The sequence below is a fragment of the Falco peregrinus genome, chromosome 7, assembly GCF_023634155.1.
Source record: "Falco peregrinus isolate bFalPer1 chromosome 7, bFalPer1.pri, whole genome shotgun sequence".
Classification (NCBI taxonomy): Eukaryota; Metazoa; Chordata; class Aves; order Falconiformes; family Falconidae; genus Falco; species Falco peregrinus.
This window is the reverse complement of record NC_073727.1, coordinates 69,306,418-69,329,275: the sequence shown is the minus strand read 5'-3', so window position 1 is coordinate 69,329,275 and position 22,858 is coordinate 69,306,418. Positions and strand designations below refer to the sequence as shown.

Sequence of the window (22,858 nt, the reverse complement as noted above, 5' to 3'; positions counted from 1 at the left end):
CATTTAGAACCGAATTTGTCTTTAATGAACTTCCAGAACAATACAGTAACTCTCATAAGTAATACACTACATCTGTTCCTTTAGCCCTAGGACATCTTATATATAATTGACAATGCAAATTATGAAAACTAATTCTATGAACATTATGTATAGTCCCATTTCCAAGATCACTTCTATTTTCAGGTATGTAGAAAGCTCATTCACATATTCTTCACTATGCTGCTGTTTCTTTTATTCTCCACTTACTGTAATGTGAAAAATTTCTGCTTTCTTAGATGAAATACAGTTACTATTTTAGGGTATTTCAAAAATAAGCCATGATATTATGTTTCAGTAAACTTGCATTTGTTCCCTTCTAATTTTTCTTCTTTAATAAAGAGAGCAAAAAAAGAAAAGACAAATCACAGCCAGACAGAAATTACTGAAATTACATGTTTGTTTTGACAAAAAAACCCCAGACAACCAAACAATAAAAAGTACTAACTCCATACCAAAGGATTAAGTTAAAAAAAAAAAAAGGATCAGTAAAACAAAATATGAAAATGACATTTCAGAATACGATTGTATGGGTACGTTACACTTGTTTTTGTTGTTGCCTTTAAAGTAAAAATATTAAATTATTATAAAATTTAAAGTTATGTTTTGTGGAATAACTACAGATGAATAGCCTTAAACTCTTTAAGAATAGCCAGATGTGGTGACTTACCAGATTTTGCTGACAAAGCCAATAAAATTGCTGGAATTTCTGAGACATGAGGAGCTGAGCACTTCCAACAGCACTTCGGATCTTACCTAGGACTAAGCATACAGACAGGTTATTACCAATAGATGTCTTTTTGGCAGTAAACACAAAATCCAGCTCTAAAAAATATTTATCTGAAATTACTGTTTGTTTTATATGGGAAGTAAATATTTGGTTTTGTTGCTTGTGATGATATACATAAAATATTTTTGAAAAAGATGGAGATCTAGGAAAGCTCTGTGGCACCTTACCCTTCAGCAGTAACAAATGCTATAATAATAACTCAGAACAGCTAAGACTGTATTTGCTTAAGGAAGCAGAAAAAAACAAGGGAATATAGACAGCTTCCTGAAGTGGGCATGCATACATATGTTTTTGAAAACAATCTTAAACTTCAAAGCAAATTACACCCCTCCCCCCCATTTACGTTTGTTTATGTAAATTGAAAGCTGTTGAAATAGTCTTGCCTCACGAACCAGTGAGATGCCTGTTCCTTCTGGTGTCAAAGGGAGCTCTACACATACCTTAGGTAATACCTTCTGGTTCTGCAATCAAAAATTACTTCACTGAGTTACGTGGATGATCCTTGGGTGAGCTCTCTATCCTGTCTCTTCTGGGCCTAAGGCTAATACATCAAACTATCACATAAGATACTCCTACCATAAGGATGAGCTCCTCAGAGGAATCACATCTCTGAGACATGTCTTGGTACCACTATTAAGAGTTACCAGTTGCCTATCCAGGAAAATACATGAGGTCCTCAGCACAGGAGCTTCAGACAACGTGGGGCACAACCGGGTGCTGCAGGACTTTGCTGAATCATGACCAGCCCCCAGTGGTTCACTGGGCTTTCCCCAGTGTCGGTGCACTTGCCATTTCAAGTGCACATAAGCACTGGGGAAAAGGGCCAAATTCATTTTACTTGACTTTGCTTCCAAAAGTCATCTATTTAAATCAAAATTTCTGGATGCTTTATTATCAGTAATCTGAGCTCATCTGATTATTTTTAGATGAGCTGAATCTCTTCCTGGAGATGCCTATTTCTTTCTATTGACTGGAGTGCCTAAGGGGACTGTCTCATCCCTAGGAACTAACTCCTCCCGGACTCCCTCCCACATTTGCTGGGATAAACACTATACTTTTGTAGGTAGCAATATACTTTCCTACACATCCTTCCTACACATCCTTTCCTCCACATTCATCTCTCTGCTGAAAAGCAGCACTTTAAAAAGCATTCAGTAGAAGATTGATTTTATCTGGAGGATTTCCAGATCTTTAAATAATGTTTAGGAGAAAGACAGAGAGAGGGAGGGGTAGGGGTAGGGGTGAGACAGGAATTACTCTGACATCTCTTAATTCTATTTGAGGAAACCAAATAGATAATTCAAACAGGATGCAGAGGGTGGAATGAAGTGCAGCAGAACTGATCTGCAGCCTGGGATACAGAAAACATTAAACTCTGCCAGGCCTTAACATTTTGTTGTTATTTAGAATAAGCAAAGGAGGGGACTGAGTGGCATCTGAAAACAGTATTTTGGTAGTAGGTAACTACATTTTAATTCTGCTTTCTCTAGACCAGTGAAACACCTGCTTAATTGCAAGTAGCAGCAAGAGATAACTTGGAATTTTTAGGCTCCAGTTCTGTGGAAGCTCTGTAACTTTAAAAGCATGTGTTAGCATGTAGAGCTGTGGTTCTCAAACTCTATTCTGTTTTCTGTTAGACAAATAGTACAGCTGTGCCACAACACTAAACGGAACAGCAATATGCATAATTCATCAGTCCCGTGTGGCACCCATTTGTGAAGGGGTTAAGCAGTTCAGGGCTGTATGAGTAATTCACTGGGGTTTTGTTGGCCAAATGAAATCAAGCACTTTAATTGTTTTGGGGTTTTTGATCACCAAAGCCTTCAGTTTCCTCTATGGAGTTATTGGCGTATGGAAAGCAATGTTGTGGGTGTTAAAACCTGAACATACAGAAACTTAAATAAGAAAGGTTTCATCTGATCTGAAACAAATTGCTTTAATTTTGTTTTCAGCATTTTTAATAAAGGCAAAGACAAGTGACAAACAGCCTTGTATCCTCCTTTTCCCTCGGTGCTCTGTAGCTCAGGACATAAAACAAACTCCCAGCGTGGGGCCAGAGTCCCTCCTTTGCCAGGGTGGGCAACTGTGCTGCAGCAGGTTCCTGGTGTTGCCTGTTCCACGCTATGTTCAACTATTCACTGGGCAGAAAGAGAGTGAGGATGATTCTGTAGGCTGATGGTTGTAGTGCTTGTCTCATAGTAAGTTAAATTCAGGTTTAGTTTCCTCTGCTGAATTTTATCATTCTTAGCTCAAATACATAGCTTGAATAAGGGACATTGTGGAATATCTATAGATGAATAGCCCTACTACAGAAATGTAACCTTGACAGAATCTATATATGACTGATATTTTCTAGTGATTCTCACAATTACCCTAACCCCCATATTAAGTAAACATTTGCTTTATCTTCATTGTCCTGAAGGATACACATCAACAAGCATTGGTGATTTAAAGCCCACAGTCAGACCAGACAAGACTTAGGCACTGGCAATGCGACATTTTGGTGTGGTACACATCTGTTGGGGATGTAAGACAGTGGTCCTGGGCTACCTGCATGTGTTGCTGAGTCACAGCGGTGAATACACATGTACAATTACAGCCCTACCATTTACTAAAAGGCTAAATCTATTTCCATCTCAATAAGTAAATCAAACATAATAAAACATAGAAGCTGGAATCTCTCATATTCATGCTACTCTGCTTTGCTGTAATTAAATTAAAGTATTAAACACTTCAACTCATAATCTTTAGCACAATATTAATAGACAGCCAAAGCCTTGTTATTAATTTCATGCATTGGGGAATTATTCTGATGAGTGCAGATTGATTATCTCCATGAAAGAATGATGAATGTTAGAGACTGGAGAGATTGAGATGTTTGGTGATGCCTAGAAGATTTTGCTTGTAAATAAATGATTATAAAATCTATCAACACACATAAATATATATAATTTTCATATAATCCATGTACCTCTCTCCATTTAGATAATGTTATATTTACTTGAATGTCAGGAAGGAGTCACACAACCTTATTTCTGCTCCCTGAAGCATATGAAGCACTCCATTTTTGTTGTGTGGTCCTGTATGGCTTCTGCTTTGAAGACATACAAAACTCTGACCATGACTTCAGTGAAAGCAGTCTCAGGATTTATAACCTGGATAGAGATTGTGTAAATTGGTTGCATATAACATGCACAATTAACACAATGGTGTCTTTTCCCCTGCAACAAGCAGATACAAAATTGCAAGTAATATATATGTGTTGTATTGGTTGAGAAATACTTCAAAATTTTGTAATTGACGTTGGTTTCATATCACAAAGGTAGAGGGGGAAAACAGCTCTATATTGATGAACCCAAGATTACAGTCTGATGCTGTAACTCTATTCTTGAGTGGTTAAAACCTTTGCTCAATTGTGCCACTGCTGTACCAGCAATGAGAAACTCCTAACAATCAATCTGTTTCTGGCATTCATTACTGTGTTTTTGTTTTTGTTTTGTTTTTTTTTTTTTTTTTAAAATGACATGTTTTACTTTAAATTTTCATTGCATTTGATTATTCCATTTTTTCTTAGTACTTGTAGATAAATTGTTCCACAAACAATATCAGAAAATATGTCTGGAAAAAAAAATACTGAAACTGGCATTTACTTCACCCTCCTAACTCAGGGCACGATACTTGTCTAATCTCTAAATCTAAATTAGTAATCTTCAGAAATACATGTCTTTTTCACTATCAGCAGGTAGGCATAATAATATATGTGTAATCTTCAGAGTGAGATGACATTTTAGGACAGCTTGGCTACCAGCTGGTGGTGCTCTGCAGGGTAGGCAGGGCAATGGGACCCCTGTGCACCAAGGGAGACTCCCTACAAATTTGCTTTTTACCTCAATGGAGCTGAGTTCAAAGAAGAGAAAATTTGAGCAGAAGAATACAAATGCTAGGAGGACTTCTCTGATTCCACACTATGGGACTATCTTTTATTGACTTTAAAGACTGTTTCAGGGCAATTAAGAAATTCTGTAGTCATTCACCACACTCCAAATGTAAATTTCAATAGTTTCTGAGGATAGATTTGTGAAAAGCATTAGGAAATTAGGTGAGTAATTTCTCTTTGGTTAAAGGACAACCCACAAAAGCTTTTATGGATGATTAATTGATGAATAAAAATCGGTTGTGAAGGTTCCTTTGTGGTTTGTTGTTGTTTGGGTTTTTTGTTTGTTTGTTTTTGTTTTTTTCCAAAGTACGGGAGATTTAACTCTGTGTTTTCTATTACTATTTGGCCATATTAGTAAAACCCTTGCAGTGCTGTGGAAATATCAGCCAGAGGATTAGCAAGGAAAAATCCAGCATCCATGGCATGAAGGGGTAAGGGGAGAGAAGGGTGATAATTTGACCTCTCACTCTTTCTAATGCCTTTTTTTCTCACTAGAGAACACTTTACTACGTAGCTATGCCATCAGAGCCCCAAACCATGATGCAAAAGATACCAGCAAAACAACTTTTCCGCTGGCATAGTTTATATTATGGTTAATTTTTTTGCACTTATTTTAGGATTTTTATGAGACTGAACTCTGTGTGGCTGTTCTCCATTTGACTTGTGTACTGAATTATTTCAGTGTCCAAGCATGTGGCATTCAGAAACCCAGGATGTCTTCTGCTTCCCTCTGCCAGACCTCGCCTACAAGCTGCAGGCAGGACTGCAGCTCCCTGCCGCGCTCCTGCTCCCCCCGGCCCTGCACTGCTCTCCCTGCTCCCATCACAGAGCTCGCAGGAGGCAGAGTCCTGGCCCTTTTGGTCTTCAGTAGCTTTGTGACAATTGAGAGTGTTTTTCTTGTCATCACCTGCACACTGTTAATAGCAAACACAATTTTCAGGGTGTAAAACTGAAACTCCAGTCAGCACTCTTGAGAAACACATATCTTTGCTTGAGGGCACCCTGCTAGTGCAAATGATCAGATGACTTACCCTGGGAACAGTTACAGCCACATATATATTCTATATATATATCTATATATGTTATAATAAACACTGAGAACACAAATAATTGCCCCCACAGCCAATATATGAACTTCGCAGAGACTTCAAAATACAATTCATAGCAACTGAGCAAATAAACAAATTCTGTGAAGAGAAAGAGAGAGAGGTTATTTTTGCTGCAATGATTATCTTTTCCTTTCCTAAGACCTGATGAGTGAAGTTCTTAAAATGTTATGGGAGAAAAGCTACAGTGAAAGAAAAAATCAATATAGCAATCAGGCAGCTTTCTGTGATCTCAGGGCTATTGTGTTAACGCAGAAAATGAAATTGTTTTCTAAAATGCAGTTCTATTTTAACTCTTCCCATGATTAAAACAAAAAAGAAATGGTATCATAAAGACAGCCTTCTCCTATGAGATACAAAGCTATATTTGGTTTTCAGGTACAATTAATATACCCAGGACAAAAATAAATGTTTCAGCATTAACAGTGACAGTCTGAATGTGCAAACTTTGCTGTGAAGTGTTTTGGGAATAGTAGCTCCTGCTGGAAGATGGAAAAACATATTTAGTTGCTTCTGGCTCCGGCATTTGCATGTATTTTCTTCAGGGAACTGCCAAATGCTCAAATATGTCAAGATACATTTCATGCTGGGATATCATTAAACTTCCGTTCTAGTGGATACATACCTTTCAACCTCCATAGCTCAAACTATGGATACAAAATGTGTCTAAGACTCAACAGGAAAAAAATTATTTGCACTGAAACTTTAAAATGCTGTGAAGCTCATTCCCTCAGTGAAAATAATTCTTTGATAACTTTTACTTGATATAAGCTATATTAAGTGAACGAATACAATTTCAAAGATAATGTAATTTTGAAATTATTGAGGAAAGTCTCTTGAAATGAGTCATGTATAATGACAAACTGGAAGTCTGGGTGTCACTTTTGACAATCAGCTGAAGACAAACATCTGATTTGGCATACACTGTATAGACCTTTTCTATAAAAACTCCTTTAACCTATTAGAGAGGTCAAAATATTCCCCCAAACATAATTAACTAACCCATTTTGATTAGTTTATAAAGGGGATTTCAAGGGTCCATTTCAGTTGTGTTTTAGTTAACTGTTAGGGAATAGCCTTTTCTTTTTTATAGAGTAGTCACTCTGCAAACAAGGAAACACAAAATCTTGATATTCTGTTTTGTTTTCTGACTGAAATATTCTAGGTTAAAAGGGTGTAATTAACTCTGAATATTAATAAAAATTACTGAAGTCAAATTTGTCTTCATGCCCTCTGTACAATTTACTGAAAACTCTCTTCCTAATTGCCGTTTTTCCATGCAACAAGATGTTTCAGAGTACTTCTGGACTGCAAGAGCATAAATTCATATGGTGGGAGGGAGGGTGGTTCTGCACCTGGGAATGGGTGGTCAGCTAAGATCTGCTCCTCAAGTTTTCCTAATGTAGTACACAGATCCATGTTCCAGAGAATAACACCGCTAACTCCCTAGCTGTGTCTCCAAGCGAGGAAGGAGTATTGAAGTGAGAGCATTTCCACTGCTCATTTCATGTGGCTGCAGATTTGACTGGGGCTGTGCATGAGGGTGAGCTTGCAGAGAGAGGAGGTAGGACACGTCCACCCCTTGTCTTCAGGCTCCTCACCGGCCTCCTAGGGAAAGAGAGGGGCTAGCTGCCTGTGTGTTTCTCCCCTTTGCTCCCTAATCATTTTATTCTTTCCAAGGAGATTAAAATCTTGGTTTTTGACCTTCTGCTTCAGATTGTAAGCACTCTTGCCCCCACATCAGTAACAGGCAACCTTGGAAGCAGGCGATTTGGGATACTTAATGATGGCAGAAAAATGTCAGTATTCAGCAGCGCAAAGATTTTGGCAACTTAACAGTAAGATGTATACAGTAAAAACAAGTATTAAAAAAATAATGATTGTGAAAAAAGGCTTGAAATCCTCACACAGGCTAAGCAAAGAAAAATACTTTATCATTCACACTTTAACAGCCCCTAGGAGGGTATTCAAGTCTTCACAGTATTAATGCATAGGGAAAATTCTCAGCTCAGCTCTGCCACGATGAAAATAAGGACAAAAACCAACACTCCAGGAAGCATTGAAGGCTGAAGGAAGAAAACCAGCCTTATGCTCTCCCTCTACCCCAAATCCTATGTTGTTACTTGGCATACTTGTGCACGATACAGTGGAGAAATATGACTGTAAAAAAAAAAAAAAAAGATGAGGTAAAAAAGTAGAAATTCTTTCTTTTGAAAAGGTCAGTGCAAGAAATAGAAATTGGCCTTTTAGTCACCATGCAGGCCTGGCTCAAGACCTGAGGGTAGATCACTGCAAGAACTCAAGGGCAGGAAAGAATACAATCAGGAAAGAGTATTCGGAGGCAATGGTGAGATTCATCAGAGTGCAGGAAAAGATGCTAGTAAGAAAACTTAATATGAACTAATTTGTGATATGTGAAAATCTCAGCTGAGACAATAATTCAGATTGGCAGGGATTGAAATATTTATAAAACTGAGCCTGAAGAACATGGATAATTGACCTCCGAGGGAATCACAGGGAGCTGGCTACTGAGTGCTAGGACCACTTTGATATATTACTATCATTAATGCTGGCTTGGATCTTGTTCCAAAATAGTCTACATTATTTTTCACTTTGTCCCATCACTCCTTTCAAGGTGTCCACAGGATGTGAGAGAATAATAGTGATTCTTGACAAAACTGTAATAAGAAAATGCAGCTGAACTATCTAATAGTGCATGTGCCCGTGTTACTGCAGAAGTGCTTTAACTATTGTTCTTGCCTACTCCTTTCTGTTCTTCCAACAGACCCTTTACGATAGGCAGAAGTGCCTGTAAAGGAATGAAAACATTTTAAAAATGTCTGTCCATAAAAAAGAGGCAAATTCTCATGTTTTAGGAAAATGGCAAAAAAATGTTCATGTAGGACCACCTTGTGGGCTCTGGCAAAGACTCAGGCACTGGAGCCATACAAGTAAGTGAGAAGAATGTGTCAGACCTGGAGCTGCGGATGGAGCTATTGCACCATTTGAGCCATATCTAAGACCAGACTTTGATCCTGTGCTTGACTCTACAGTTGGCTCCTTAACTACTATAAAATCTTACTCTGGGAAACACCAGCTTGCATAGCCATTTGCAAGGCAGGGATCTTATATCTAATGGTTCTGTAGACTGATTTTGGTACTACAAAATGAGTAAGGAAAAACTACTGAACACAACTTTATCCTAACAGATTTCTTATTTTAGCAGACATCAATAAGAAAAGACACTGAAATGTTCTTACTTTCTTCAGAAAGGTCATTTTCCTCTGCTTCTCTTTCCATTTCTTTACACCATCCTTCCATTCTCTTAGTTTCAGTATGTAGCAACTTCATAAACCAAGATCCATCACGTCGACAAGGAGACATTCGACCAGTCTCTACTGTCTCAATGGCTGGCTCTAGCCAGGGTTCTGGTGGTGGAAGGTTTGAGGTGTCAACTGGGGTTCTATAATCTTCTCTATAACTGAACAGTCCCTGTGTCCTTACAGTTCTCACTGCGCTGTATTGGGTGGGCGTGCTGGGCTCTGAGTGCTGCTGGAATGACGAGCCAAACTGAAGTCCCTTGTCCTCCATGGTGATGTGTCCTGGAAAGCCCTCCAGTTCCAGGTCAGCCTGGACAGCTGCTGTTACACTGTTTGAGCGCTTGAATCGTCCATGTCTTGGTGAAGAAGGGAGAAAGAAAAGAGATTAAGACGTATAAATTCATACATGATTATACGGAGGCCCAGAATAATGTTTCAGTGAGCATATTCTAGTCTTCTCCTTGGACTTTATGTTAAATATTTTTTCTTTGTGCATATTTCACCAAAATAAGACAGCGAGTAACAACAGAGAGGAAACCCAAATTGCATAGTGGCATCATTGATCTGAGCGAAGATACAAAAGAAAATAATTTAAATTATCTCTGGAAGCAAATATTGATTTATTCTCATACTGCAAAATGCCATGTATAATTACTAAATGAACTGGAAATAACTAGCAGAACTGCAGAGTTACATCTCCTGTAAAGTACATATATAAAAACTGAGGTATTTTTTACTTGCCTCATAGGATGGCCATTAAATATTGATTTCATATTGTGATAATGCCACAACATTTTAGAAAAACTTTATGTTAAAAAGTTAGATAGAGAAGCAAAGATTATTTGTTCAATCTTTTCACACCTGAACCTATTGTTTCAAATTACTTCTATTCAATGATGGTAAAAGGCAATTAGCATCCTGATGCTGTCTGACAGCTGCTATGAAATGAGATAATGGTCCCACTCCAGTACTTAAAAGGCAGTGCCTGCCAGGGATAACCTGTGGGTTAGTGTACCGCCCAGCAGTTTTACAAAGCTAGAGAAGGACTGAACAAGTGTAAAAGCTGATTCTACTTTAGGATACAGGTACCATGGGTTACATCCTAACCATTACATTCCCCTGTGTGGACTGGGAAAGCCTGGATCAGCCTGAAGGGTTCTATCAAAGGAAGAGTATTCCAATACACAGTTCTTTGTATTTGTTCTGCCAATAATGAAATTATATTCATCCACTACTTTAATTTAAAACTTTCAGTTCCTTCCCTCCAATTAAAACCTAGGAAGTTAACTAAATATTAAGTAACTGCTTAATAATCTCTAAAAATTTTACCAAATGACCAGCGTGCATGTAAGAAATTTGGCTTTGTGAATTATTTAGGGACTTGCCAGGTGTTTGTTATTGACTCTGTTTACAAATGTGCATTGCGTTGTGAAAGACTACAGGTTTTTGTACACGCTTGAATTACCGTTTTTCATCTTCCACTTGTATTCCAACGGAGTGGTATTCCCGTAGGCCTCTGCTTTCAGTATCTGAATCAGTTGCTGTTTCCACCTAATTCAACACAAAAGATACATCTGCAGAGTGAGCACCAACAACTCAGCGCTATTTAACCTGCACTCATTTAGAATTAATTCTGTATTTCCTCTCTTACTGCTAAGAAACACCTAGCACAGTAAAATAAATGAAATAGGTATTCAGCCTGGTATTGTTTTGGTGCAGTTTTATAAAACTTTGCATGAGTACTTCTGTTCTGCTATGTAATCCCCTATTTCAAATCTAAGCAAAGGCAATTACTCAGTTCAGTGGAAGCATGAAGTAAGCTTGGTCTGGAAGAGCTGTTCTTAGAATGAGGAAACCACAGGATAGCCCTTTTTTATGCTATTATAAACCAGTCTCATTATAGTCCTTGATTTACAAAATGAAATAAAATCTCAAGTAGCCCGATAAACTTGCAAGTGATAAAAAGAAATGCTGCAATGAAATTTTATCGACAACTGCGCTGACAAATATAGAACCATTTAAATGATGTGAGGGATACAGCAGAATGCCATATCTCACCTTTTTTAATAACATGGTCCTGGAAATGTTATATCAAGCAAGTAATTTATGCACTTTTTATAGTATTCCCATCCAAAATACATTTCCCAAAATATATTCACAGTAGAGTTTTCTTCATAACTGAGACCATATTGCTTTTGCAAGTTTCTGTGGGATTTTATGTAACACTGCCCACCACCACACCACCCCCAAGTCTTTGACACAGACAAAATGAGCGCTGCAGTATGCAAATTGTACTGAATCAAGGGAGAGTCAGGAAAGAAGAAGAAGAGTAGAACTGACTTTTCCTTTCAAATTATATTTTCACTGTTAAATCAAACAAATGGTATCAACAACCAGTTTTTCAATATGCATGCTGCACGTGTGAATTCAAAGAGCATATCCTATCACGAAGACAAGATGACTTTTTGCCTTGCAGCCATCACAGGCACCTCTGGAAAGAGCTCAATGGCCTTTGCAGCTGCCTCTCAGCTGCACAGTCCTAATCCTACCAGGTTTCTGGAAAGATGCAGAGAGAAGGGGGAAGGAGGGCCGGAAGTGAATGTACCTGTGGACTATACTTCTTGAAGAAGCCAGTTGCTGGTAACTTCTCTTTCCATCTTCAAGCCGTAGCTCCATGTACATTTGCATGGAAAGGAATTCTAGCCAGTAATCAGTACACATTCATATTTACCTGGGTGTGGGTCATGGAAATGTTCATAAAACCAGCTAGTGCAGGAATCCTTTAGTAAATGTTAATGGCATGCTTGAAGTGTACAGTATAGCATCAGGCACGGTTTGCCAAAAGCTCTGGTTATCAGTGTGGCAACTGTCAGGGAAAGACATATTTCCCAGTGATTCCACTTATGCTGCACGAGGTCTAGGGGAAAGCATGTGCTGCCATCTGTTTCCACCTTGGCAGCTGCATGGAAGCTGCTGTGTTCACTTGGACGGGCAGCACATTGAGAGAGCTAAGATATCAGACTGGGTAATAGTCTTCAGGATCTGGCATTGTCACTATAAAAATAAAGATCCCTCTTGACGTTGCCAGTGAAAAAAAACCTCAACCACAGAGGGAGGCAGCTTGGAGAAAAAAAAACCCACAACAACCAACCAAAAAACAGGCAAGTTGATTTCCTAGTTAAGGTGGGTCTTGGCTGCAACATGGGTGAGAAGCTTAAGTTGCACTTGGAGGGTCACCCTCTCCTGAAAGAACATTGCAATGAGTAGAACAGGCACAAGGTCCAGTTTCTTAGCGCAAGAGATATCTGCCAGGAAAGACACCCTGATTTATAACATAGATGGGTACAAAAGAGTCTTGAATAATAAGTTAGAGTCTAAGTGAGGAACTAGGCACTCCGCTAGCCCTTCCAGGGATGTGAGAAAAGCTGCGTATAAAATACCTGCAATAGAGACAGGTTTGTTCTTCACTAGAGCAGAAATGAATTAACTGGGCCAAGAACGAGATACCCATCTAGCCTGTTGTGAGGGAGCAGAGAGGCAAGGCACACTTACAGTTTTGACTACAGTAGTGAGAGCTCAGTCAAATATGCATAGACATGTTTTTAGCAGTGAAGCCAACTTATTCTCAAAGGGAGAGGACAGAGCAGGTGGTGAATAAGAGCAGACAATGCAAAATACTTAGACTGTGGCTTTTGGGTGTGCCTGTACCAGTGCTAGCAGGAAAATGACGTCCAAGGTGGGAGAACATTTTCTAGAGGAGGTCTGTTGATGTTGAAATCCATAACAACGTCTGGAGTGGTCAGGAAGTCTAAACTGTTGCTAAGAACTACAGTATTTGGCTTCATACCGAAAGCAAAGAGATTCAATATGAGTTAAAACATAATATAAAACAACAAAAAAACCCCACTTGAGTTTAAACTACAATAAATAATGCCATCAAAGAGCAAGTCTTCAACTAGGGATTTCATCTCCTCCTGGAGACAAGAAGTCTGGAAGATCTTGTTAAAGTTGCAGTGACCATGGCCTTCCAAATCATATCTGATGCATCATGGAACACCTGCGAAAAAGCCAGAGAAGTTATCTTGATCTCAGACAGTCACTATAAAGCGCTTGTAGGAGAAGAGTGACAAAGGAGACTGTAATTTCTGTTATTGAAGAACAGAAAGCACTTGGGAGTTGGTGGTTGAAAGGTGACACTAGAGGCTTAAGACCATGATCTCAGAATAAAGATTTCTTCCTATGTTCAGAAGACGCAGTGGTTATTAAAGTAGGTGATTGTGATACAGGAAATCTAATCTCCTGAGCATTTCCAGTCTATTGTCTTGGTAGTGAAGGGGCAGGAGACAGGTAATTACCAGGGAATATTGGTGGATTTCATGGTGGCCTTACAGACTTAGAAAAGATAGTCAGATATCTGGTAGTATTGATGTCAGGTTATGGGAACATTCAGTGTCATGCATTCCCCAAGAGGATGCATGAAGGTCTGAGCACTTTGTTTCCTAAGTCATGGAAACAAAGCGCTGGCTGTGACAGAAGGCAGAAGACAAATCTTCTGCAGTGTGTTCCAAGTAAACACAGTGGAAGGCAACTATACGAGCAGGCTCTAACTTCACAGTACCCCAGTGATGAGGGTAATACTTCTCAGGGCAGTGACACAAGGAAAAGGATTTTGCTTTCCTATCTCCTGCCTCAGAAGTTTGAGGTATAATGCACAAAACTGTCAACCTGGACATATGGAGAATAGGTAGTCAGTGTGATTTTGAGGCTGCATGTCTCTCCTTATAGAAGCAGCAGAAAATGCCAAAGTGCCATGACTAGTTAGTCAAAGGCTGGAGAAGAGACTGAGTCTTTGTGCACAGCCTCATATGGCAGTGCTGCTGACAAGGTCTAATGACAGTGTAAGGGAGAGTCACAGTATTACTGATCATGAACAGCAATCCCAAGGCATGGAAAAAGTCACTGACTGTTGGAGTTCTTGAGACTTAATACCAGGTAAGACGCTGATGGCATGATGAAGGCAGTACACCTGGATTGCTCTGGACCACAGCTCCACAGCTAAGACTGTGTCAGACAGCCAATACAGCTTCACTAAGGGAAAATCATGCTTGAACAGATTTGGTGGCCTTCTATGATGGGATTACAGCATTGGCGGATATGGGAAGAGGGACTGATGTCACTTACTTGGACTTGTGGAAAGCATGTGATACTGTCCCACACAACATCCTTGTCTTTAAAATGGAGAGACATGGATTGGATGGGTGGACTTGGTGGATAAGGAATTGGCTAGATGGTCACACTCAAAGACTGTGGCTCAATGTCTGGGGAGACCAGTGATTAGTGATGTCCCTCAGCTGTCTGTACTGGGACGTATTATTTAAAATCTTTGTTCAGGACATGGACCGTGAGATTGAGTACACCCTCAGCAAGTTTGTGAATGACACCAAGCTGAGTGGTTGATACTCTGGAGGGAAGGGATGCCATCCAGAAGGACCTTGACAGACTAGGGAGGTGGGCCCGTGCAAACCTCATGAGGTTCAACAAGGCCAAGTGCAAGGTCTTGCATGCAGGTCAGGGCAATCCCAAGCACAAGTACAGGCTGGGCAGAGAATGGATTGATAGCAGCCCTGAGGAGAAAGACATGGGGGTGTTGATGGATGAGAAGCTCAATATCACCCTGCAATGTACACTTGCAGCCCAGAAAGATACTGGTGGATAAAAAACCTGAATATGGCCCAGCAATATGCGCTTGCAGCCCAGAAAGCCAATCACATCCTGGGCTGCATCAAAAGAAGTGTGACTAGCAGGTCAAGGAAGGTGATTCTCCCCCTCTATTCACGAGACCCTACCTGCAGTACTGTGTTCAGCTCTGGGGACCCCAACATAAGAATGGCATGGATCTGCTTTAGCAGGTCCAGAGGAGGGCCATGAAGATGATCAGAGGGCTGGAGCACCTCCGCTATGAAGACAGGCTGAGAGAGTTGGGGCTGTTCAGCCTGGAGAAGAGAAGGCTCCAGGGAGACCTTATAGCTGCCTGCCAGTGCCTAAAGGGGGCCTACAAGAAAGCTGGAGAGGGACTCTTATCAGGGAATGTAGTGATAGGAGGAGGGGCAATGGTTTTAAACTGAAAGAGGGTAGATTTATGCTAGATACTGGGAAGAAATTTTTTGCTGTGAAGGTGAATACACTGGAACAGGTTGCCCAGAGAAGCTGTGGATGCTCCATCCCTGGCAGTGTTCAAGGCCAGGCTGGATGGGGCTTTGAGCAACCTGGTCTAGTGGAAGGTGTCCCTGCCCATGGCAGGGGGGTTGGAACTTGGTGATTTTTAAGGTCCCTTCCAACCTAAACTATTCTATGATCCTGTTCTATTCTATGATTCTATTGGACTGGGTCCAAAGGAAAGGACCAACATCATTACTTCCACTTGTGGGGTTGCTGATCAAGATCCTTGAACTTGTTTGGATGAACTGCAACTCCAACTGATGGCGTCAGGGAGGCAGGCACCGGCTCCGCAGCATTACAAGCCTGAAGATTTGACAAGGGAAAGAAATTTGTGGGTGGCCAGGCTGAAGAAGCTGAGCAGATGGGAATTCAGGATTCATCAGCGTCTCCTCCTCACTCACACAGCTTAGCATGGAGGGACAGGACATTCTGTCTCAGACCACACCTGAGCCGAAGCCAGAAAAAAGAAGCCAAGCTGACATCTGCCCACATGTCAGTCTTTGCCTTCAGTTCCTTCTAAAACATTGCACTTCCTTCACAGAGTGATATCCTTAGGATGACCATTTCTATATCTTATGCTCCTTGGGACCTACTGAACAAGTCCTGTGGCATAAGGTGGAGGCCAGATTGCTGGACATGGACATAGGCTAAGGAAGGTTGATGGTATCATCCTTGAGGGGCTAACATACTGCTACTAATGGTGTGGAGGTAAGCGATGGTCAATGGACAGAGAAGAGACTTTTGTCTTCCACACAGGTATCTCAGCAGCTCAGACACAGTGCTGTTGGAAACATGATGGTCTAAAGATATAAAAAAGGAAAGGTCCGTACGGAGATCATCAGTTTGGCTAATTAATATTGTTGGAACAAATCAGGAAGACAGGGTAACAACACACCCTTTTCTTCTGTATTGCACATCGAAAGCATATCTGCTTTTACCTACTACATTGTTTGGTTTAGTAACAGATAGCAATGTCTTCTTTTGAACTCTGCTTCTGATATGCGGAGGCAGATTTTCCTTTTATATTTTGGATGGACTGCTATCTTTCCATTGATGCAACACAACAAGAAAAAGTAATTTTCATCTATCTGCTTCCAGTGCTTTCTTATTGGTATTTCACCTAGAGGTATATCCTGAATAATTTTCCCAATATGCAATTGACACCTAGAATTTACAGGCATAAACGAAGGAATCTGCCCTAAAATTTTATTCAAAACAAAATTATCAGGAAAATGATGGCTCAGGTATCAAAACAAAAATGACATTAGTTACCTCTAAATATAAACTCTTGCCAAATTATCCTTCCCTCCAGCTTGCCAAGGATGACACTCACTTAATGACCTGTTGATTGCCTTCATATTTTAATGCTTGCATTTCCTCACTGTGCCTTGTAATAGCAGGAGAATGCCAAGTGTGTGTGTGCACGCACGTACGCACAATCTAGGATTGCAAATATTGTAACAACCAACAAAAAAAATCTGGAAAATGGAGGCAAATGCCAACACACATAAAAGTGGGAAATAAGAAATAATTTGCATTTACAAAGAGAAAAATTATCAAATAAATTGCATTTCTGAATGACAGATATTATAAAGACTCCTGCTAGAAGACAACAAGGAAACTCTTTAGATTTAATCAGATTGGCCAAGCTAGATTTAAATGAGCAGAGGAGAAAAAACAGTGTTTGGTTTGATTGTGTGGCTTCTGAAACTCAAATAAGTCTTAATAAATCTGCTATTATTCTCCAAGATTCATTATTGTTTTAATACTTGCATGGGTTCTAAAAGCCTTAGTATTTGTAAATCGGCCCACAATCTCAGTAAAGCAAAACAATGTGACAAATTATATGTCTATCTGGTTATAAGGGAATCTCACACAGAAGAAGAAACAAAATAATAGCCAGGCACTGACAAAAAGTAGAAGTAAGGAGTAGATCTAACATAGCAGGTCATCTTCTTCTCTCCTTGCAAACAAAGAACTAAAACTTCCTTAAAAATTTGGCACTTTATGCCATGAAAAATATTGTTTCATGGGTTTATAATATGCCCATAAGGCTTTTAATATTAATAGGAAATTTAATGGAACATTTTGAGATTATTTCTATCTTACTTCTTTTACCATTCACAAAGGCATAACACTCCCCTTTTTTGCTGCCAATACAAGGAGCCAACAATACTATGAATCCTCTGTGATCAGTTACTGCTGACCCATCCAGCCCAAAACTTGAAAACTAAGTATCAGGTACTGGCACTGACTTGGTAATCAACGATCCACAAGTAAACTATATGAACACAAAATTATTAGAATGAATGCAAATCACTATTGCAAAGAAGTTGCTTGTTATAATCAATCTTAGTTTGTTTATAGGCACTTGTTCTAGAAAAGGATGCGTGAACCAAGTCAATTATTCCTTCAAAGTATTTACTAAGCTTTTTTAGCTGATAATTTTAATTACTTAAAAGCAACCTTTATTTCTGTATTGAAATATTATTCTGCTTTATACATGAGCACTGCAACATAATGTTGTAGTGTCCTAAAAATTCCATTCTCAACTTCTATACATACTGTCTCTAAGGAAGGCTTGAAGTTAAGATACTAAACACATAAGAAAAAAGATTTTAACCTGGTGCCTTTTGCTCCTCTGTCATAAGCATCAGTAACAGAAGTCCTTGAGGCCACATTATCTCCCCCCATGCAACTTCACTGCCCTCAATGGGTTTTCACTGCTGCAACCGATTTGTTCTATAATTAGAATTTAATAACAATCTCTCTGATGATGCACAGGAAGGGACATAACTCACCTCTCCTCTCTTGCATAGGCTTCTTAGTGATAACAAGAGGAAAAAGAGAAGAAAACACTACCTTTGACAGTAGATCAAGTACATGTAATTGTGAACGCAGACAAACGTTCTTAGGTACAGGGAGATCTAATCTGTATGCAGTGACTTCAAAGTAGGAAAAATACTTGAAATAAGCTATAGTACTAACTGCTACTGCTTTCCTTTACTGATGGAATACTTTTATCAGCCAAAACCCATATACTTTTTCAAAATAATTTTTAGAAACCCACCAAAAGACTCCTACACTTTTATACTTGAGTGATTTTTTGTGCCTCACCAAAGGGCTCCGTTTTGCTACTCCACTACTTCCCAGCAGAACATGTGGACTACTGCAATACATTGCTTGGCACAGTAAGTTCTAATTACAACAAAAATATCCTACAATGGGTTGAAAACTTCTGCTGCTTTTAAGAAAGCACTTTTTGCTAAAAATTCATGGCAGAGTTTAGAAATAGGATTTGTGTCAAAATAATATGAGATAGTAACAACAAAATAATGCACACAGCAGTGGTTGTCATAATTTTTTGGTGCATTTACTGCTAAGTAGCAAATTGCTCTGAACCAGCATTCTCTAAGGCAGCAATCTGTGTCTTCCCTGCTTTCATTATGTCTGATGGCAGTTAAGAAAACGAGCAACAGTAATTTGTGAAGAGTAAAAAATTAGATGGCTTTAAAATAACCATAGCTTTGTTTTAACTACAATTCCAACTGCTAAGCTTTTTGACAAGCGAGGAGGGCAAAATGCTACCACTGGCTGGGAACTCTGCTATCCAGATAAGCCTGTCAATTCTGGCTTTATCTACCTACCTACCTACCTACCTACCTATGTGTGTGTGTATATATATGTACAGGTCAGTGTTAACTCTAAAGGCCGGGTTATAGCCTCTGTACCATAAAGGTGTTATCAAAACTTTCACTGACTTCTGCAGGCCAAGGACTTCATGCACTTCTCTCACAAAAGTGCAGCTGGACAGTGATTTTAGAAGAATGAACAAGGCATACCTCTAAAACTTTGGATCATTTATGATGCAAAGACCAGTGTAATCAATGCCAGTATTTCTTGCCATTGCTATGCGTACACTGAAGTAGAGCACTGACAAGGATGGTACAACCTAGACAGTACAAAGAAAATGTAGATGCTCATCCAACTAAGTATGCCATGTGGCATACTTTAATGCTTTGCCTTAAAGGGAAATTCCAGTTTGAGACTGCAGTTTCCTGAACAACGTTTTTACTATACAATGTTAATAATTTCATTAAATATATACATAAATATTACACAGAAGATCCCCTTTTGGCACAAAAAATTAAGCAGGCAAGTGATTGCACTAGACCTCCTGAATACAGCTTTTGATTTATAAGAATGACTTGTTTAATGAAGATTCTGGAGATTAAAAAAAACCTAGATAGGTTTGAAGTGTGATCTCCAGACGATAAATGAAGATGACAGAGTCCATTCTCTACGCTACAATTAGTGCTTGTCTCCAAAAATATCGTCATGAATCAGCCTCCACATGCTGATTAGAAAATTTGTTTCTGTCTCATCTGCTTCTGGGATTTCTGTTCATTTTGAGAAGCCTCGATGTCTTTTAAATAGAGAACAAACAAAGGGCTGCATGTTTTGAAATACTTGAAATAAATAAGGAGCAATTTCTTGACATATTTCCTCATATACTTTACAATCCAAATGCTTTTAATATGAAATGGTTTATAACAAGAGCAATTACTGAATGTTAATCATTAGCATATATACAAGGGTGTGCAAAGAAGCAAGGAAAATACTTGAATATATACTAACCTTGTTCTTGACTTAGTGGTTATTTTACTCTAGACAATCTCTACCCTCCATTTTAATTCTAATACTTTGATTAGTCTTCTGCTGGCATGATAGAAGACAGATATGAAGACTATAGCTACTAGTATTACTAGAGTTTTATCCTTTTCCCTATATATAAATTCCTAAGAATACTGACTAAATTTTCAATCCCAGAATAAGTATTTTGCATTTCATTTGAATTTAGGAATAAACATTTTTTCCAGTGCCTACTGACACATCTGACAATATTCCTCTTGATTTAAATATGGCAGTTAAAAAAAAACAACAAAAACCCAAACAGCAACAAACCAGCTATTTTCTGGAAAAGCTTTGTTTCTGAAGATTTTTTTGTTCAAAATTCCCATCTGGGATAGGGCTAACATACCATGAGATGGGTTACCATATCTCTGCTGTTCTCTGTCCCTGCAGATCGGGTAATACCGATCTTTATAGAAATGCCAATGCTTCCCCTAGGAGCTTGGGTTCCCTATGCGTATGAATACCAATCCTATGGCACATGCCTAGTTTGGCAGAACCTTTTACAAGGACTTCTGTTCATTACATGTACACTACATAAATCATATATACCAAAGACGTGGCAGCCCTAGGCTGAATCCATAGTAGTTCCACATGCAGAGGAGTCACTGGTCATACTTATCTTTGTGCCTCTGTGCTCCTGTATGAAGCTCCATTGGCGAGCATTCTCACACCAGTGTGTTAAAGGAACGAAACATTAAAAAATGCACAAATTAACCATCCTAATAGCAAATTAATTAATGCAAATAAATGCAAATTCAATGCATTACCCTGGCATGGCATGCTAATGAGAAAACAAGTCATTTAGTCAATCAAGGAAATACGCAAATAAAAAACATCCTTTTCTAAGGTGCTTTGATGCAGAAGTCTGAAAGAAATTCGATACTTAAACTGTATTTTGGAGGCATGAATATCTATTTACATAGTTTGCAGTAAGGATATTCTACCATGTGTTTTTATTCCTTGCAAACCTGGCAATAGAAATACGACCAAAACAAAAGCATTTTCTGCTTCAAAATGCTGCAGAAAGGTATTTTTCACACTAATGTGGTTTGAAACTTACTGCTGAAAAAACCGCAAACAACTAAAATGTGCTCTCTGGATACTGGGTTGAAGGTAATGTTGTGATTTTAACCTTATCCAATGCCAAATGGCGCAACCAAACAGTCCGTACTTCTCAAAAGGTAACAAACAGCTTATCCTTCTAAGACCTGCTGTTGCAAACAGTATTTGCCTTTTCCAGTGTGTGCACCTGAGGACCAGTATTATGGGCCAAGCATCAGATGAGAAGTTGCTACAGAAGCGCTGCTGCCTTCATGGAAATCATTGCACAGATGTTTTTGTGGATTATAAGCACGTATTATTAAACACACCACATACCAAGAAGGGTCAGAGCCTAGTGAAAAGTACTGGTCATCACCTGCAGTAAGAAACAGGATCAAGTGATGTAATCAAAGTTTCAGAATTAATTGCTGAGATACCAGCGCTGACTGAAGCAAGACACCAACGTTGTTAAATACCACTGTGCACAGCTGCTGTAGAGAAGAGATAACAACACTAGACACTATTCCTTTCTGAATAGTAAGTTTCAGGTCAGGGGCTAAATGTACTAAAAAATTACTTGCTGCTCCTTTCAGATTTTCACTGTTATCTGCTAAGCCCCTTCTCTGAACAATTTAGGATACACTAATTGCTTTGTAAAATATTTGAAAAGTAGCCATCTGAATATTTGACCATTGCTGTTAAATTACACTCTACTCCTTTGCAGCTAAAGAAGCAGAAGCAAATACTTTTATGCTGAGAAATGGACAAGCAGCTTGCTGGCAAAGCCTGTGCCTTCTTATTACTCTAATACGTTGTGGAAAAACAAAATTATACCACACTAAGACGTTAAACTGAAGTTCAATCAGTATCTGTGACATGCTTAACCCAAACACCTTTCTCTGACTGTATTGTGAAATTAATGGAAATGGAATTACTGCTTTTTTAAGAAAATAATGTACTTCCTAGTAGAGGAACAGTCACTCACTGGGCTTTGTTACATGGACTATTACCTTCTCAAGATCTATGTTGCTGTCTCCACAATATCTGTAACTATGCCAGAATGCATGGCATTTCCTCTATAGCTGATCTGGCAAAAGTAAACCCAGTGATGTAAAAGGGGATATTCACATACTTGAAATTAAATATTTTGTAGAAAGAACCCTAAATTTTCCTCTATTCCCGTGTCTCAAAGGATTTTTCATTCTTTGCAAGTTCAACTTTCTGATACTTATTACTACTTGGTATTTCTTAGAGATTTAAACAAATGGCCATTGCTATCTTGCTAGTGCTTTCCATTTGGTAGAAGGATTAGCAATGAAAATTTTCATGTGGAATTACCTTATTTCATTTCCCTGAAACAGCACAACATGACTGAGCATAGTCTGACACACATTTTGTCAGGTGAAATAAATAGTGCAGTTTTTTGATGGACAAATGGAGGAATGCTCAAAGTCCATGTTTATTAATGTTATTTCATTACTCGCCATCTGTAACTATGTTGTATCTACATCAGCACATTTCTTTCTCTTCCTTGGTACCTTCTTCCCAGCACAACTAGAAGAAAGCCCAGGGAGCTCTTTTTAGGTAGAATAACTTGAAGATCCAGCAGCATTACACTTTTCCAAGGTCAAAAGAGAAAGATAATGGAAAAAATAGTCAAGCATTTTAAAGCTGGTGTAATTCTATAAAAAGCACTGTGAATTCATGGAGGGAA

The 22,858-nt window shown here is 39.0% G+C and overlaps 1 protein-coding gene across 1 annotated transcript in view; it reads right to left on the bottom strand.

Annotated features, from left to right (window-relative positions):
* The window catches only part of DLGAP2 (DLG associated protein 2), a 109,535-nt gene that overhangs the window by 14,352 nt on the left and 72,325 nt on the right, over positions 1 to 22,858 (bottom strand). Inside the window, exons 7-9 of the mRNA XM_027787864.2 lie at positions 10,655 to 10,740; positions 9,130 to 9,545; positions 707 to 798 (exon numbers count right to left, since the gene is read on the bottom strand). Coding sequence (XP_027643665.1) covers positions 707 to 798; positions 9,130 to 9,545; positions 10,655 to 10,740 — 594 coding nt within the window. The remainder of the gene's footprint in view (positions 1 to 706; positions 799 to 9,129; positions 9,546 to 10,654; positions 10,741 to 22,858) is intronic.